The sequence below is a fragment of the Motacilla alba genome, chromosome 15 (assembly GCF_015832195.1).
Source record: "Motacilla alba alba isolate MOTALB_02 chromosome 15, Motacilla_alba_V1.0_pri, whole genome shotgun sequence".
NCBI classification, from domain to species: domain Eukaryota; kingdom Metazoa; phylum Chordata; class Aves; order Passeriformes; family Motacillidae; genus Motacilla; species Motacilla alba.
Genome location: NC_052030.1, coordinates 2937808 through 2956174, shown reverse-complemented (window position 1 = coordinate 2956174; position 18367 = coordinate 2937808). Strand labels below are relative to the sequence as shown.

Sequence of the window (18367 nt, the reverse complement as noted above, 5' to 3'; positions counted from 1 at the left end):
CCATAACCAGCTGTGTTAAAATCATACCTGGTGAGGCTTTGGTTCCTTCCTGTGTCTTTCAGGTCCTGGAGGATCCAGTTGTTGACTCACTAACCAACGACATGTTCCAGGCAGCATGCCTGCTCTGTGAATTTTCTGACAGTGGACGGATGTGACCTGCCTGCAGATACACTCCATGTGTCTGCAGTTCCCCAGGAAATACCCCATTGCTTCCTTTTTTTCCTTTTCTTTTTTAATAGAAGAGGAGTCTAATGGGGAGAGGAACAGAGTGAGGGAGAAGGATGGAGGTGTGTTCAATGGTTACTAAGTTCTGTTTAGTTACAGTTTTATTAAGAATTTTGCAAAGGATAGAAGAAACCAAAGGTTCACTGTGGATTGTAGGTTTTCCTGGAGCTGTCTGAAGCTGCACTGTAAATGTTAAAATAATCAAGGCACTGGTTCTGTGGCAGTAACATAGATCTAATCATAGCACTGGCCCGATCCGAGTCCTTGGTTGCATCATGAAGGTAAATGACGCTCCTGTGCTCAAAGGAGTAAAATTTGGTTACGTTGCCTTGCAGTGGATATTGGATAACCTTTTCTCAGGCTTGGAAAATAAGGTCTCAGTAAGTGCTGGTAAAACACTGCTATTTCTTATCCCTGCCTTCCTGTTGCACTGCAGGGTGTAACTTCTGGAGTGTTCCATACTCCGTAGTGCCACAGGTGACACAAACTGGAGCACAGCAGCATTTTCAGTGCTAGGGCATGCCATTGAATTGGTGTTTAATACAAGAAGTAGCCCTTCATGCAGGTTTAAAAGTAATCCTGCAAGTTATAGGGTGGGTTTTATGGGTATTTTCCTGAAGTGTTACTGTTTTTTAAAAAATCTGTATTGCAAAATGGGTCCCCATTGCCAAACCTCCAGACAGGAGATACAGGAGGAAAATGCCTCCCTTACCTTTTGTTACAAAGTTTTCAAGTAAAGATTTTCACTTACTGTTTCTCTGGAGTTCGTTTCTTTCAAGGTAAGGATGTGAAGTGATAACTTTCACGTGGCAATTATGTATTACAACGCAGGACCAGCTGCCGTGGGAACACTTGTGGGTGCCGAGAGCCTGAAGTCTCCATTATTTTGGGGACCTCACTAGGAATAACCCCTTTCTTGTTTGTGTTTGGAACAGCGGTGCTTGGAAAGGTCACACACGTTACCGTTTATTGCCGTCAACAGCGGGCCCGTGAGCGAACCGGGCATTTCTACAGGGAGCAAAGATGCCGGGCTTGTAGGGCCGCCCGAACACCCGTGAGGGACGAGCCCGCCCTGCCCTCACAGCCCCGGCCACCGCCCGCCCGCTCTCCTCCGCTCGGGCCCGTTCCCGCCGCCCGCCGCCGCCTCCCCATTGGCCCTCGGGCCGCCCGCCGCCGCCTTCCCATTGGTCCGCGGCCGTTGGCAACAGCGACAGATATATCGTGCCGCGCCCTGATTGGCTGTCGTCTCCCGCCGAGCCATAGCAACAGCGGGGCGCGCGCGGCTCCTCAGGGGGCGCGCGGGGCGGGGGGACCCCTGAGGGGCGGGCGATGCGCGGGGGCCGCGGCAAAGCCCCTTCTCTCGGCGCTGCCACCGTCCCTTCCGCGGTGCACGGAGACGCGACACGGTCCGGAGCCAGCCAGCGACGCGGCTCCATACAGAGGCAGCAGCCCCATAGCAAAATTCCCACTGGATCTTGCTGGGCTGCTGTGCGAGATCCCAAATAAGGTACTTCAGTTTTCATCCCTGCTGATGACATGTCGCTACAATGACTCTGACTTAGGCAGCCAGTGGTACATGATACATGCGGATGAAAGCCAGGGAGGTTACACTTCCCTGCTGTTGAAGATGTATTGGAGTAAAGAGGAATGACGCCTCTCCTACAATGAGATGTATTTTCAGTTCCTTTCAAACACTTAGTTCTGCTTCCTGTCAGGGGAGAGAAGATTAGATTAGCATTGCCTGTATAGAAATTTTAGATAGCTGTCATTCTATATAGGTTCTTTTCTAAGAAGCAACCCCTGCTAGGGAATGCAGGTATTTTGGCTTGGCATATAAGTGACCTTTGTTCTACCACATTAACACCACCAGTGTCCTAAGACCTTGTAAGTTTTAAAAATAGTTCAAGAACACAGTTGTTTTGAGTTTTTAGTTAAAAAGAAGAGGCTCAATTCAGCAAAATTCCTCAGGACTGCTAGAACAACAAGTCTCTTTTCCAAACTTAAATCTGAAAAAGGATTTTCAGCCAAAGCAGAATTAAGGCCTTTTCTCTTATACTTAATGAATTTCATTTCTGAATTTGGTACAGTTGCTCTCTAGAGGACAACTGAATTTTCTAGGTCATTTCCCAGGTGAAATAACTTATTACTTTTCTGTAAATTTATGTTAGACAATTCAAAGTTTGATATGTAAAATCAAGGAAATTAAAAGTATTTCCCTTTAAGAGATGTAAAGTACCATGTATTTTGGCCCACTATTGCTCCATGTCACCTGGATATTGAACCTGCACAAAGCCCTTCTGAGGAGCTAATTGCAGTTGGACAGGAATTTGCAAGTGGTGCCTACAGATGATCTCACGGGACTTGGCCATGCTGGGTTACAGGGGGCTGAGCAGGATTCAGAGGTGTGCTGCTGCTTCCCCATCCATGAGCCAGAACAGATGGAGTGCCTGGCCATGCAGTAGGGGAAGAGAACGAGTGAATCTGTGCTGAATGCCAGTAGTGCTTTTGACCTTCTCTGCTTGTGCTGCTGGCTGGAGTTAGTCTTTCAAGGAGAGCCTAGGGGAGTTCTTTCCATTTTATTCACATTGGGGTAGCAATTTGTTCAATTTGTGTCTTACCCTGTTCTGGTTTCCTAGATGTGATTCGTGTCCCCATCATGTTCTGCTTAACCTATCCTACCATCTGGAGCAAGCTCTGGATGTGTTTATGTTGTTCTTCCTTGGAGCTGTACTTAGAAGCACGCTGAGCACGTGGCTGACCTGCCCTGAGCTGAATGTGCTGTACCTGCTGTTGTCATTCCTCCTCCTCCACATGGTTTGCCCTAGCAAAGGAAGGAGCTTGCCCTAGATAGAAAAAAAACAAAGTTATTTTTATCTTAAAATGCATATAAGGGCCCAAAGTACAGTGTCTGTATGTGTTGATTGGTCGCAGAAAGGGGATGGAAATCTAGGAGCACTTTCAGAAGTTGTTACTTGGCCCTCCCTGAGGTGAGAGGGCGCTTTCCCGGTAGGCAGCATCCGCGTTTTCCAGCACTGCTGCTAGAGGTGGCTTTTCTCTTGGCAGTTCAGCAGACAGCCCTGAGCCTGGCAAGGGGGGAGGCTGAGGGTGCTTCTGCCCTGGGAGTGTGCTGTGGAAATGGCTGTGTGGAGGTCCTGCACAGCAGCTGCCATGAAAACTTCCCTGAACTAATCCTTGTTGCTACAGAGGATCCAGGATGTGAGCGGCAGCTTTTCCTGCTCGCAGTCCCTTTGGCAGTTCTGCTTACTGTCACAGTCACTGGTGCATCCAACACCCACTCAGGACAAATGCTGGGAGACACAGCTTCAAGGAGGTGTTTTCAGGCAGTCTCTCATTCTGGATGCCTGGCTCACCTTTCTTGGGGCCTCATTCTTAGAGGAAATGAGCACTTTGTGCAGTGACTCAAGTAGGGCACCCAGAATAAGAGGCCACGTTTGAAAATGTCGGGAAAGGCATTTTATTTTATCTCTGCACTTCATTAGTCTTATCCCCAAAGTCTTTCATGTTATGTTCTGCAGTGAAAGGTCATTGTTTCAGATCAATCATTTTCAGTGGGATTCAATCCAGTTCTAAGTCAAACTAATCCACTTTGGTAAAGGTTGAAGGGCAGTAAAAATTCATTTGTTAAGACAGATCTGGTCTTATTTTTTAAATGTGGCTGTTGATGCTGAGTCCTTAATTTTTTATGCTCAGCATGAGGTGTCTTTTGGAGAGATTCCAGAAATCGTAGGGTTGAATTATTTTGTGTTCATATTGTTCTTTTACTTCCAGTATTTTCTTAACACAGGTTGTTTCTTTTTCCTCTTACCTGTAGAGCCTCTTTTCAAAATGGTGCTCTGGTGGCAGCTGCTGCTATGCAGGCTTTTTTGTGTTTTCCTGTTGAAGCTTCTGAATCCTGGTTACTTTCCCCTCATTATATAAAGAGTAAAACTGCATTCTTCTATCTGGGCAGGACTAGCAAACACCGTAGTCTGAAGTAGCTCATGAGGAGTTAAAGCTGCTTTCAGTTAGCTACTGTGCTCTCACCACTTAAAGGAACCCCCACAACTGAGCATGCTTGACACCCCCCTGTGCATATCCCTGAATCATTCTGGCAAGGAAAAACTGCCATCATCTTTTATTCAGACATAGTGCTGTTTCCTCACTGGACTCTGAAATGAGCAGGTGCTGGAAGATAGCACATTTTGCCAGAGAGTTCTCAGGGTTTATCAGCTTGTGTCTGTGCAGGATTTTGAACATGCAAAAGGCTACTGTGTGTGAATACTGAATGGTATTAAATACACTGCAGCAATCCCAAATAGGCTTTGGGGCACAGACCCTTTCCCAGGAGGGAGCAAGAGCTTCACAGGTTTTGTACAAATCAGTAGCCTTCTGTTTTAAAGTGTAGGTTAATAGATACACAAAGCACTTCACCACAATGCGTGGCATGAACCCTGTTGCTGCTGCTGCTCCGGCACTGTCATCTTTCTTCATTGTAGGATATACCCTTGAGTTATGAGGGAGCTTCTGTGAGTGATTCAAGATTAATATGAAATTGAAATATGACAAAGAGTAGAATATTTTCACACACTGTGAGAGCCTAGAGGCTTGTTAAACTGTGGTGCATGGTTTGGCTAGAAGTATGTCACTGAAATTGCAGTCCCTTGTGGTTTGGGAGAGAATCATCACACTACAGCTACACCCACTGCTATCTCGTGCTCTGATCTTGTCGGTGGTTACACCATCTATCCTCCTGATGCACATTTATCTCACTGGGGGAATGTGCTGCTAGAATTCTAACAATAAAAACTACAGATAATCCTAAGCCTCTGGAAGAATCTGTCCCTACAGCACTATCTGAGCATCATGCCCCACGTAAGGGCCAGTCACAAGTATTTCCAAGATCAGATGTTAACAAACTCCATCTCTTCCACAGTTGTCTCTACTTCATTTGCTGTGATGTGGAAGCTGGTTAACCTCCCCCACCAGTGGGTGGTTTCTCTTCTCTCTCTCTGTTCTTCAGTATCTTGTCCCAAAGACTTTCATCATTTACCAGTTCCCTAAATAAAACATTTCCTTGCTGCAGAAAGGAGAGGGAAGATCATTTTCTCCAGGGATCAGGAGGATGTTAGTGGCAGGGACTTTGTAGCAGCACTTGAGTCTGGGAAAGAGTGGCACAGTGTGTGTGCTCCCTCAGTGCTTCCAGGACAACAAAAGGGGAGGTGTTCCACCGTGGGGAAGCCTGGGAATGGCACATGGTGCTTTCCTTGTGCTGGTGCTTCTTCACCAGTGTCCCTGCAGCTAAACATCAGCACTGGGGAGACCCCCTCTGAGACAGCTGTGGTGTCCCCAGTGCCCCTGTGCGAGTGAGCACTGAACTGGAATGGCATTTCAGCAGGAAGCTATTTATGGAACATGGGTGCTGTCCAATAATCAGATATGCCTGTGGAGCAGAGCCACTGCCTTAGGTCATAGTGCAATTTTCAGTGCCATAAATTTCTCCATCTACAAATTCTTGCTGGGTGTGGTCACTTTTTGAACAATTCTCAGTCCTGCCTCATGAGAGCAGTATTCCTGAGCTTTGACGGGAATCACGGAGTGATGCCTGGCATCTGAGCTCAGCAGGGGAACCACAGTCAGGCACTGCTTGCACCCCATTCAGCACTCTAATAAAAGGCCTGTTGATTTTTTCTTTTCCTTTCCTTTTTTGTTTCAAGACATTGTGACTCATAAATATTGTAGAAGATTATAAAACTCACTGTGTGAGCTCTGATTTCTGTTTATTTGTACCTCTGTGTAACTGTGGAGCCTGTGCTGAGGGTGGAGATCCAGATCACTAGGCACTGCATGCACAGGAGAATATGGGTTCTCTCCCCCAGGCCTGGGATGTGAAATGCAATCTCTCCCCTTTCTTTAGGTTACAGTCAGACTTTGGAAATGCTGCACACAACGTTGCCTTATTTTAGCACTTTTTCTTGAAACTGTTGAATTTAGATGTGTATCTGGTTTTAGAGCAGCGAGGTTACACGTGACCTCGTGGATTCAAGGTTAGGAATTTTTGAGATGCTTTAGACTGAGAAATAGCTGTTTTACAGAAGCCTCCGTTAAGGAAACCAAGGCATTTAATGAGAATGTTTTGTGCATGTGTAGATACATCCACATATATTTGGCAGATTAATGCAGATTGGTTCAGTGGGTGAATAACTCGTTTTAAAAATACTTTGTAGTCCATTTCCCTGGGGAGTCTGAAGCTGCTGTACAAGACTAGAAAGCTGCTGGTAAACCCTACATATTTTCAGAGCTGTTGGAATCCTTTGCAAACTGACTAATCTCTATTGAGAAATTATTACAACTGCAAAGGTTCCCAGCTGAAGTGAACTGGGCAAGGAGGATTGGCACATCTCTCACTACTCTTGCTTAAGGGTCAGATGCATTAAAAATTGTATTTTTACATGGAATCATATATTTTCAAAATCACATGTTTGCTGTCTATACCTAAACATTTATTCTAAGGTAAAATCAATGCAAGTTTTAAAATAATTATGGTAATAAATAGGGATGCTTGGGATTCATTCTGTTCAGGCTTTGGATGTCACTGCCTTCTCTTAGAAACAGCGAAAACAAAATCCCAGTAGGGAAAAGCCCCATTTGGCTTGCTGGGATGCATGCACGGTGGTGTATGTGCTTCACACTACTGCAAGGGCTGTTTCCAGAATGTTCTGGCAATCAGTTCATAACTTGCTACATTTTATCTTTCATGCCTTATTACATATAACTCTAATTTATTCTTATTTGTCATATTTATTTATGTCCTTTAACAAGCAATATTAATCGAATCCCTTTTAAAACCACAGCATTTATTTTAAATGGCATTAGGGTTTAATGCACAAAAGCCAGCAGCATTAGAGTTAAGGCTAAAAACTTTAGTCTGACACCAGGGACTGGATTGACTCATTTGAAGCAGTGTGAGAGTACCGAGGGTAGTGGAGAGCGTCGGGAGGAGTGCGAGCAGCCTTGTCCCTGCTTCCCGCCTGTGCTCATGGACTTTCTTTCCTTCTCTGGGGGTGAGGACAGATGTGAGCTTACATTGCCACAAGTGCTCTGGTGCTGAACTGTCTGCAGGTGAGCACACCTTTGGCTCAGCTGTACAGCAGCTCCCCATAGCTTCAGCGGTGCAGGCGTGTTTAAATGCTGGCCAGGGTTGAATGGGAGAAGTTAATCCATGATGCATTGTAAGAGATGAGTAACGTGGCTCCCGGCGTTTGTGCAAGGTTCTTACTTTGAGGTAATTTTAATGTAAGAATGGTAGTCTGTTAATTTATGAAAGAAGAGTTTGACTATTACGCATTAAAATACGTAGTAAATTGAGTTTAGCTGCATCTCTTAGGTAAGGCAGTAAATTGGTCCGTGGTACCAGCCGCACAGCTCGGGCTGTTTGAGGGCAGCCGGGATGCGAGGTCCACTCGTTTCCCCCACAGAGGCGCAGCCTGCGGCCGCACAAAGCAGCCTTGGGGCCGGGCAGGGTCGCACACGTGAACGCGGAGCGCGGTCACCCCGACCGTGGTCAGCCGGCGGTGGCCCGCCCGCGCCTGTGGCGAGGCCAGGCAGGGCGGGCGAGGCGGTGGCGGTGTCCGGGCCCGTGTCGCGCCCCGTCCCGCAGTGCCCGCGCCCCCCGCCCACCTCCACCTTTGCAGCAGGAAAATGCAGCACTCCCAGCGCGCACGCGCGGCCCGCGGCCGGCGCCCCGCGATGGCTATTTATAGCAAGTGACGTCACCTAGAAATAGAGCGCGGGGGAGCGGCGCCCCCTCCCCTCCCCTGCAGCACCGCGGCTCCGCCCCCTCGTTGCCTTCCCGGCGCGCAGGCGCGGGCGGCGGCAGCAGCGCGAGGCTCCGAGCCGCACACGCCGCGGTCGGTCCGGGAGCGCGGCCGGCGGGCGAGGGAGCGGCGGCCAGCGCGGCACAGCACAGCCCAGCTCGGCACAGCCCAGCGCGGCACAGCCCAGCTCGGCACAGCCCAGCGCGGCACAGCCCAGCTCGGCGCGGCTCAGCCCGGCACGGCCCAGCGGGCGGCTCCGCTTACGGTTCCTGCTCCCGCCACCCCTGCGCGGCCAGCCGCACGTCCCTGCCCGCCTTCCGCTCTCTCTCAGGGGCGCGCAGAGCCCAGCCCGGCAGCCACCACGGAAGCGGCCATGGGGGACCGAGAGCAGCTGCTGCAGAGAGCCCGCCTGGCCGAGCAGGCGGAGAGATACGATGACATGGCCTCGGCCATGAAGTCGGTGAGTGGGGCCGGTAGCGTGGCGGCCGCGGGGCGTACTCGGGGAGGAGTGTGTAGGGGAGTAGCGGCGGGGGAGGGAGGGAGAGGAAGTGCGGGCTGGTCCGAGGCGGGGTTGGGTCCGGGGAGGATGCGAGCCGCCGGCTCCCGCCCGTCGCGGTGAAGAAAGGAGGGCGGGAGCGGGAGCCGGACCATCCCGCCGGGACACCTCGCCGCCGTGCGGGGCGGTGCCCGGTACTACCTGCCTTCGGCAGAGATGAGACAAAGAGCAGCCGATCCAAACCGGCCCTAGCACCCCCTTTCAAAATGTGTTTCCTCCCCCCCTCATTCCCTCCGTTCCCCCGTAAGGGCTGTCTCGCAGCCCTCCCGCTCCCCGGCTGTCCCTGCCCCGGGGGTGTGGCTGTCCCCGTGCCCTCCTCTCCGCTCCCCACCGCGCCAATCGGGCTCGCAGTGCGGCCATTTGAATGCCGCCCGCCTCTCCTGGCGGCGGGAACGCTGTGCGTTCCTCTGCTGCAGACGGGGCCCATCCTCGCCCACCTCCCTCCCGCCCCCATGGGGTGGGGGCTTTCACCTTGGGGTGCGTCTCCCCTTCTGGGCATCCGCCAGCGTTTGGGGGCGCTGGTCCTGTGGGATGGGCGCTGCGGCGGGGGCTGTCTGGGGACACAGCGAGAGGAGCCCCTTCCTCTTCCAGACGTTTCTATTGCCTCGCTGTAAAAGACACGAATAGAGACCTCACTCGTTGACATCGGTGACTCAATGGTAGTAGCTGCGTGCAGGTGTGAAAGCTACCCCCTGTTCTTCCAGGAGCGTTTCCCGAGCTTTAACGTTGCCTTTTTGCCTCTTCTTTGTAGGGTAACAGTTTCTCAGTGCATTCCATACCCTGTTGAATACTGGAATGTGTTTAAACAATGTTACATTTGCAACTCTGCTCCTTTCAGAACCAAGCAATGGAAATTATTTGTACTGATCTGACTGTACTGATACATAATAAAATTGTAGAATGACCAAACCTATCAAGTCTAGTTCCTTTTTTGAAAACAAAGCATTCACACGATCCGAATGTTATGGGTAATGTTAATGCCACTGGATGCTTAGCAGTGTCTTTCCATATCAGATTACAGTTGGTTTGTTCTTGCTGATCTGTCCTCTGTGAACACCAAAGGCCCCAAGAGGTACTGCTTCTCTTGAGAGTTCTGCTCTTTGAAGGCAGAAGATGATTTTAGTTTGAAAAAGAGCAGCTTCAAATGGAGTCCACATTTTTGTTGTAAGAATGTCACCTCCCTTAAATGAAGGCAGTAAAAAGACACTTATTTTGCTGCTTTTGTTCACTTTTGCTATTATGTTGTAATAAATGTTACAACCAGTCCAGTTCTGAAACGGTGATACTTCTGAGTATCTCAATACCAGAGCCACAAGACTTTAAAATAAGGTGTATTTATAATTCTATCTCTAGAATTCTTGCTACAAATAATGTAATAGTAACAGCTCTTCTTTCAGTTGGTAATTTTAAAAGATGAAAGAGAGAACCTGCTAAAATGTACTGCTCAAGAAGACAATTTCTAGCTGTTGCTAGTAGAATGCTTTCTGTTTCTCCAAGAACTGCAGACCTGCAGTGGATGTGTGGTCTCTGGACACATGTGAAACCATGAGAACACAGTTGCTTTTCCTTAGGAAGTGTGTAAATAAAGTACTTACAGCTAGCGTGTGTGTCCAGTTGTCTTCAAACTGTTCTAATTGCTATGCAAATTTTCATTCATTCATGTGGCATTCTCATCTGCAATGCTGCTTCTGCTCACAAATAAGTTCTGTGATCATGAGCTTCTGTAACTGGGAGCTCCAGAACACTTAGTAAGTGGAGTCTTGAAACTTATAGATACTTTTAAAATACAGAAAGCAATCTGAATTTAAAAGCAACAGTTCATTTATTTAGAGCTGTTCACGTACTGTTGCATATCTGTGATGCAGCATCTGTTGGTTATTTGGCTTTCCCAGGTGTTCACTCCAACATGGCAATTTCCAGAATGCTCTTCAGTCTTGAGGTTGATTATGCAGGTCTGAGCATAATCTGTGGAATGCTCTGAGAGCTGGCTCTCCTCACAGCTCATACTTCTGTTTCAGTGATTGCAAATAAGTGAGAGAGAATTCAGAAAGGTTTTCATCCATATAGGTTAATATTGAAGTAATCTTGTAATCCAGAGAATTTAGACTTCCTCCGAAAGGAAGGAAATCAGTATTTTAACTCCGAAATCTATTCTCCAAGATATCTTGATTTGAAAGGTTTATTTTAATATTTTTAAAATCTCTGAATGTAACACGTCTGATACTTTTTAAAGGTGCTACGTCAATGTAGTGTGCTTTCAGTGTAAACTGAAATCTGAACAACTAATTTCAATTTTAGATATTACTACACTTTACAATACAGAATTTAGCCAACAGCATGGTAGTTAGTTCAGAAACATAAAGTAACAAATGCTTGTTTTGGGGAAAGTGTGTTTGCCTGATTTTTGACTCTGCCGCTGGAGAAAAAAAGTGACAAGGCTGCTGTTTCATCTGTCAGTGTAAAGCTGGAGAAACATTTATTTTTTATTCCCATCAATTCTTTCTATAAAGAAAAATGCTAGACCAAGTAGCAGTTGTAGCTCAAATAAGGAATTTACTGCTCAATGCAATTTTTTGTTGTAAACTTTTTTCATGGAAGAATTCGTCTTTTTGATTGTAATGTGTGAAGTGGAGAGGAAAATGAAATAGTTGCTGTTACAAATAATTTGGTTTAGTTTACTAAACATTAATTTGTAACTATTAAAGTCATTTTAATAGCAAATACAGTCATATGCAAATGGCATTCTTCCATGGGGCATGGCATTCCCATTGCATTGAGTGCTGCTCCAGGATTCCAGCTGTTTCAAATAAAGCTTACACGGTAGGTACAGAATTGTTTCTCAACACACTGGAGAAAAATGCTTTGGGTGTCAGTGTGAAAGGTTCTCAGTTGATGCAACAAATGCTTCAGCATCCTGAGATTTCAGCACTGAGTACCCTTTGGTTTAGATGATTCCAGAAACCATGAGAAATTGTAGCTGTGTAATCCCTTTGGTTTTTGGACAGTATTAATCCTAATAACTAGTGCTTAGGACCTCTATTGATTTATGTTGCTTTTCCAATATAGCTACATAGCGGTAAAAAATAATTTACTTTTTAAAATTGGTAAACATGGGTGTGAGATACAGAATTTCAAAATTAGTCATGTGAAAAATACCACACAGTGAAATAAATTGAAGTATTGAACTGAAGTTTTTGAAACAAAATAGCTTGAGGTTCTAGTTTGTTATGTAGGCTTTCTTTATGTGTATATGTAAATGGACTTTAAAAGTGTGGGATATTCTATATTTTTAGTACCTATCCCTGAGTGTCTGGTTTGGGGTTGATGAAGTGTGTTTGTGTAGGAGAGGGAAATGAATAGTCTTTAAAGTAAGCAGTGCCCTCCCCTGCTGGGAGATGACTCCCTCATGGCCTTCTCTGGGGTACCTGTAGCTATAGAGCTTCCAGTTCGTGGTATAGAGCTCAGAAACCACATGATACAAGAAACTGATCTGGTTTAAATTCATTAGTTGGTTTCTGTTTGTTCCACAGTGATGGGCTGCATAGCTTTGTATCAGGCGAGTTTTATTAATTTCCCCTGGCTTTAGACTGGCTCAGGTACAGTCATTTTTGCAGCACCTGGTTCAGAGCTGGCTCTAGCTGAGTGATGTGCTCTGGCTGACAAAACCAGTATAATCATAGGCCACTGACCTGGGCCAGGTCATGGATCTGCTCTCCGTGGTGGAACGTTCACTTTGGGGTGTTTTCCATGGAAAACAGCTCAGCTTGGTGTATGGCCTGCGTGGGATCACACACAGAAGTAATTTCTGAGCTGATGGAGTACTGCCACGCTCATTAGCATGGGGAGTCAGGAATTCAGGGTTATAGTCAGGATTCCTTTTATATGCTCCCAGTGAAAGAAGTATTAATATCTTTACTAGAAAAGATTTAGGTAGGTTGTGGCAGAGATTGTTGAGGAAAATATTGTTTGGGAGCTATGATGAAGATTCTGAAGATGTCATTAGAGTTTATTCCTGGGCATTTCATCCTCTGTAGGTTGCCTCTTATTCCATTAGGACAAGCAGAGCAGTGTCTTTTGGTAGTTCAGGTTCCTGAAGTGTGTAAAAGTAATTTTGGAGATAAAACTAATTGACTTAATATATTTTAAGAACAAAACCTAAATTTGCAAATAAGTTCTCTCTTACTGTAAGAGTTATAATTAATGTAAAGTATTTTTTTTTGATTTGGAAATAAGCACATTTGTTAGAAGGTCCACTGCCTACACCAGCAGTCTCAGAATAGTGTAAATATTTGTGACTTGATTGTTTGTAGTATTTAAGTATTTGACTATAAACAATCTGGTGCCTGTCAAGCAGTGTAAATGTGTACATTTTTAAAAGAAGTAGTTAATGATTTGAACAGTGTCTGAGCAAGGGCGAGTTTATTTTCACACCAAAATACATATCCTTAGAATTCTAGTGACTACCTTTAGACCTGTATGGCTAAGGTAGAGGAGTTGCATTTTTCATCCTAATTCCTTTGAGTTTAATTTCATGCGTATAAATTTTTAAAAGTAGAACAATTTCAAGTGACCATGGGTGTGATAGCCTGAATTAAAACATGAAGTGAAATAGGCCTAAATATACCGTGTTAGAAGTATTATCCTTCCGTCTCAGCTTTTTGAAGCAGCAGTTCTAAGCTGATCATGGCTTCATTCCTGATTTGCTGTCCTATTTCTATACAGATTCTTTCACGTCCTATCCCTGGAATTTGTCTGCAGCCAGTTAGCAGAAATCAGGGTAACTTTTGTGTTACTCTGAGTAATCGCTCACTACATGTCTGAAAGAGACCATGAAGCACTAATTCCATTTGTGCTGTGCAGAGCTTAAAGACTGCAGCGCTTCCTTCTCTGCTGTCGAATGGAAGCAAGCAGCAGGAGACTGAAGTGTGAGAACTGCACCAGCTTCCAGTGTTGCTGCTGTGCTCCAGATTCAAAAAACTGGTGTTCTAGGTACATTGAAATTCATCATTAAGTGTGTAGTCTGTATAATTACAGCAGACTTCATAAAAAACCTGAGCCTTCCTCTGTGGTTGCTTCTTCAGTACACAAGCTTGACTCACTTTCATTCAGTGAATGTTCTTTGCAATGGCTTCTAAATACTCCTTCTATTACTTCAAAACGATGGGGATTTCTCTCTTTTAAGTCCTGACTGCAGAACAGTTTTAAACTTTCAATGTTACAAAGTTAATCCCGTCTAGAAGGAATTTTGGGGTCTAGAAGAAGTTTTGAATCTTGCACTTCGTGATGAGAGTGTTGAAGGAGGTTTGCACACTCTTGTCTAAGGCAAACCCTTTAAATTTGCTCTTTGTCTGTATTTTCAGGTAACTGAGCTGAATGAGCCCCTCTCAAATGAGGATAGAAACCTGCTGTCTGTAGCCTACAAAAATGTAGTCGGAGCCAGACGGTCCTCCTGGCGCGTCATCAGCAGCATAGAGCAGAAGACTATGGCAGATGGGAATGAGAAGAAGCTGGAGAAGGTTAAAGCCTATAGGGAGAAGATTGAAAAGGAGCTCGAGACAGTCTGCAATGATGTTTTGGCTCTCCTAGATAAATACTTGATCAAGAACTGCAATGACTTCCAGTATGAGAGCAAGGTCTTTTACCTGAAAATGAAGGGGGATTACTACCGCTATTTGGCAGAAGTTGCTGCTGGAGAGAAGAAGAACAGTGTCGTGGAAGCCTCAGAAGCTGCCTATAAAGAGGCTTTTGAAATCAGCAAAGAGCACATGCAGCCTACTCACCCCATTAGGCTTGGGCTGGCACTCAATTTCTCAGTGTTCTACTATGAAATCCAGAATGCCCCTGAGCAGGCCTGCCTTTTAGCCAAACAAGCCTTTGATGATGCCATAGCAGAGCTGGACACACTAAATGAGGATTCCTACAAGGACTCCACTCTCATCATGCAGTTACTTCGAGATAACCTCACTCTGTGGACGAGTGATCAGCAGGATGAAGAAGCAGGAGAGGGCAATAATTAATAAGCTTTCCTCTGATCCCTCTTTCATCCACTTGGCCATCCCCACCATCACCAATATTTCCTTGCCACAGTCACACTAAATATCTAGTGCTAAGCATATCTGTATTGTACAGCTGTTCAGATCTGCTGTCCACTTTATCAAGAAGCAGTTTCAGATGAGTATTCGTGGGCATTGATGGATTGATTGGTTTATTGGCCCTATTTATCTTAGTTGCACTTGAGCAGTGCAGAAGGAGGCATTTTTAATTTGCCTGTTGATTGGAAAATGTGGAAAAGAATAATGGAAAGTGATTGAGGATAACTAGATTCCAGTTAAAGTTTTCTGTTTGAAATGAGCTGACAGTTCTGTTAAGCAGTACATTTTGTGCATGCAAAGTAAGTTAGCCACCCCAAATTTTTTTCAAAGAAAACAGTTAAGCTGATGTGAAATGACAACTCTGTTCATCAGTTTACAATAAACTATTTGAAATGTGAGGTTTCAGTAGCAATTTGGTTTTTTTGCCTCTAACTTATGTGCACAGTTTCTTTAAATGCAGTGCATCTACCTAAGAGTTTTGATACTTGTAACCTTTTGCAGTTGTTTTGAAGAATCATGAATTTATTTTTTGTAAACTCTTTGGCTGTTTAGTTGTCTGTGTATTCTGACAACTCTATGTCAATATTTGCCCATGTTAAGATGGATGACTGGGAAGCCAGACTTCTAAATTAAATGTTTTGGAATTAAGTGAATAAAATAAAATGCTGCTTCAGGGATGTTATCTCTACATGAGCTGTCCTGTCTTTTGTTCAGAGCAGAGATAGAGTTATCCAACACATCACTGATGGGTTAAAACATATTGAATCAAAAGTTTATTGAGAAGTTGACACATGCTAAACAACACAAAAACACTACAGTGTGTGCTGAGAGAAGAAAAACCCAAACCCACAAACCCCAAAAGCACCTGCAGTGGGGGTCACCTCTATTAAAGTGGAGTTTCCCAAGGTGGTATATTTAGTTGTTTGCTCAGTACAAGAGCTGCTGAACAGTTGTAAAGCACATAACTTGCCATATCAATGCAGAGACTTGTTTGCTTCTGTCCACTGCAACTTCTACGCTCTTTCTCTGAAGTGCTGATCACCAAATCAGCTTTATAGCTGAATATCCCAGTAGCTATTTCATATTTACCTGCTTCAAACAGAACCAATACTTGTTTCTAAGGTCTACCTTTCTCTATTTAGCTCACTTAAGTCTAGTCCACAAACTTAACACTGTTTGTTTTCTCCCAACAATTAGAGTACATGCATGTTTATTGGTGCTGTACACACTTCTGTCATGGTGTGTCCCAGCAGCAGGAGAAGTTAGCTGTATCCAGAGTGCCACTGGCACCTGAGCTGGCTCAAAGGTCATGTGAGTTCTCATTTATCAGAACTGAGAGTTTTTAATTATAGAAATAATTATTACTGGTCAGAATCGCCCACAACAGCTGCTCATACTTTTTAAAAGCAGTGCACTTGTTCTTTTTAAGTATCCAGAGTTTTAGAATTTTTAATGGTAGGTTTGTGTGCATTTATGTATTCTATCATCTTGGAGATAATTCTGCCTTTATTATATCAGTAAAATTGACAATTGAAAGAGTAACAGAACATCTGAAAAAGATGAAAATAGTGACACACCTTCCTACTGCCCCTGTGGAACCAAGGTAAAACTTGGCCATGAGATTGCCTTTTTACATTGAAACACTCTAGATGGTTAGTAAAATATTGGTAGCTGGTAGGTTAATTTCCCTTTTGATAGAAGTACCTGTCTTTTTGTTCCCTTTTTTATTAATATTTTTTCTGAATTCCAAAGCCGAGGGGTGCTGTCTCATCTCAGTTACAGTCTTGTGCAGACCCTTCATCACAAACCCACGAGCACTGTGTGGTTTGCAGGTGAGTCAGCGGGGCTGGCCTCTCTGGGCTGGCAGCTGAAGGGTGCCTGTTGCCCTGGAGCACAGGATCCCAAGTGGAGACTGAAGCCATTCTGCAGGGTGATGCTGTGTAGCGGTGAATTGCATTCCCAGGAGGAAAGCAGATATTTCTCTGTGTTTTCCAGCTGTCAGTGAATGAGCCCATGACATGCAGAGCATGTTTTTGTGGTTGTGTTTTGGTGGGAGTTAGTAGAGTTTTTTACGGAGCGAGAAAACAAATGCTCCAGTGCAATCCATATCCTTGTTTACACTTCAGCAGCTTTTTCATTTCCTGGGCCCTGGGATTGCTGAGTGCTTTTTTGCAATCCTTACTGTGATCTGGAGGAAACCAAAGCTGATGAATAGCCCATGTTTATTCCAATATTTTTCAGTAGACCACAGGATTCAGGTATTTTGGAACTGGTATTTCTCATAGGTGGCTCCCTATCACTCTCTAAAGTAAATAAAATCCTGGGCTATGCCCAGTTTCTTGTTTGAAAACACCAGATGTATCCACCAAAGGTGCTTAGTTGAAGTTCACAACGTTGTTTGAAGCAGGGGCAATTCCAATGGAAAGACTCAAAATTGAGTGACTTTGCCCCCTGTCCCTGGGGGGGATTTCTTTATGTGTCCTTGAAGGCATGAAAGGTTCTTTGCTGCTCTTGGCAAGGTGAGGGTTTCATTAGTGTCCATCTGAGCATTACTTTTGCCCAGAGCCACAATTTTCATTTCTGTCACAGGCAATCTTTGTTGAGAGGTTCAGTCACTCTGGGGGTGCTGGTATAATATTATTAACAAGGCCTGTGCATATCCTTGAATTTTTAGCATCCTGACAGCTGCTAACAGTAAGGCAGCATTTCTGTGATGTTAAAGGAACTCGAAAGTTATGGTGTAGTTAGCCCTTAAATTATTTGTGTGGACTATACAGGGACAGAGATACTTTCAGTCTATGTCCTAATCTGCTCAGACATGTTCAAGTTTCACAGGAAAGGTTGTGTTCATCTCTCAGAGTACAAAAACACCCCTACCCTATGGAACCCACTGGAACAAAATGTGCCAATGCTATGGGACACCAAAGTATGTGCTGAGAGGCTGTTCTTCAGCGTGAGCAGTAGCACTGAAAACGTGAAGGTTCTAGGGAAGGAGAAGCCTTCAGAAGAGAGGTGAGACTGGAGGCCCACGGATAACACGTATCAAAGGACCACAGTTCCTCTGGTGGGTAACCATTCACTCTGTTACTACTTGGGTCTCACTATGGCTTTGAAAATAGATTTTCCACATTGCCTTTCCTTTGCCTGTAACTTCAGGCTGTGGTTTTCCATTCTTAATCCTCACACCTGCGATCTACATCTGTAAGTTGGATGGACTGACTTCCAGAGCCCAATCTCTTTCCAAAGGAGCATGGAGGGTGTTCCCTAACCCACTCTCAGGGCCTCTTCCAGCAGCTGCAATAGGCTGCTTTATAATAATCCAGAAAAAAATCAAGTGAGTGTACCTCACATTGAGGAAAAGAAAAGCCTGGCTGGATTTTAAGTCATGTAAGAGAATGACTTAATGATAATGGAAGTTAGGAGGGTGAAAACTGATGTCATTATACATTATAAAACATTTTCTGTCAGCATGGGAACAAGTTTCAATAAACCAATGTGAGTTTAAGGACAGAGAGAAAACAGCAAAAATATTCCAGTGCTTTGTATCCTTGGTTTTTTGAAATTCTATCCACACCACATATCTGAATTAATTTAACATAATTGATGAGGAAAAATTGGCTAAACCACTTCAACAACACAAGAGACCTATTTGGATAGATCTTGGGTTCATTGAAGCAGCT

At 44.9% G+C, this 18367-nt stretch overlaps 1 protein-coding gene and 1 long non-coding RNA gene across 2 annotated transcripts; both read left to right on the top strand.

The window, feature by feature from the left end:
* The first annotated feature begins 8079 nt into the window (after positions 1-8079).
* YWHAH (tyrosine 3-monooxygenase/tryptophan 5-monooxygenase activation protein eta) lies at positions 8080-15375 on the top strand. The gene is made up of 2 exons (XM_038152658.1): positions 8080-8499; positions 13956-15375. Exons 1-2 carry the CDS (start codon positions 8413-8415, stop codon positions 14610-14612), a joined length of 744 nt encoding a protein of 247 aa, XP_038008586.1. The 5' UTR covers positions 8080-8412; the 3' UTR covers positions 14613-15375.
* LOC119707532 lies at positions 8510-9508 on the top strand. The gene is made up of 2 exons (XR_005258781.1): positions 8510-9254; positions 9347-9508. It is a non-coding gene; the product is annotated as an uncharacterized LOC119707532 (long non-coding RNA).
* Positions 15376-18367: the final 2992 nt, after the last annotated feature.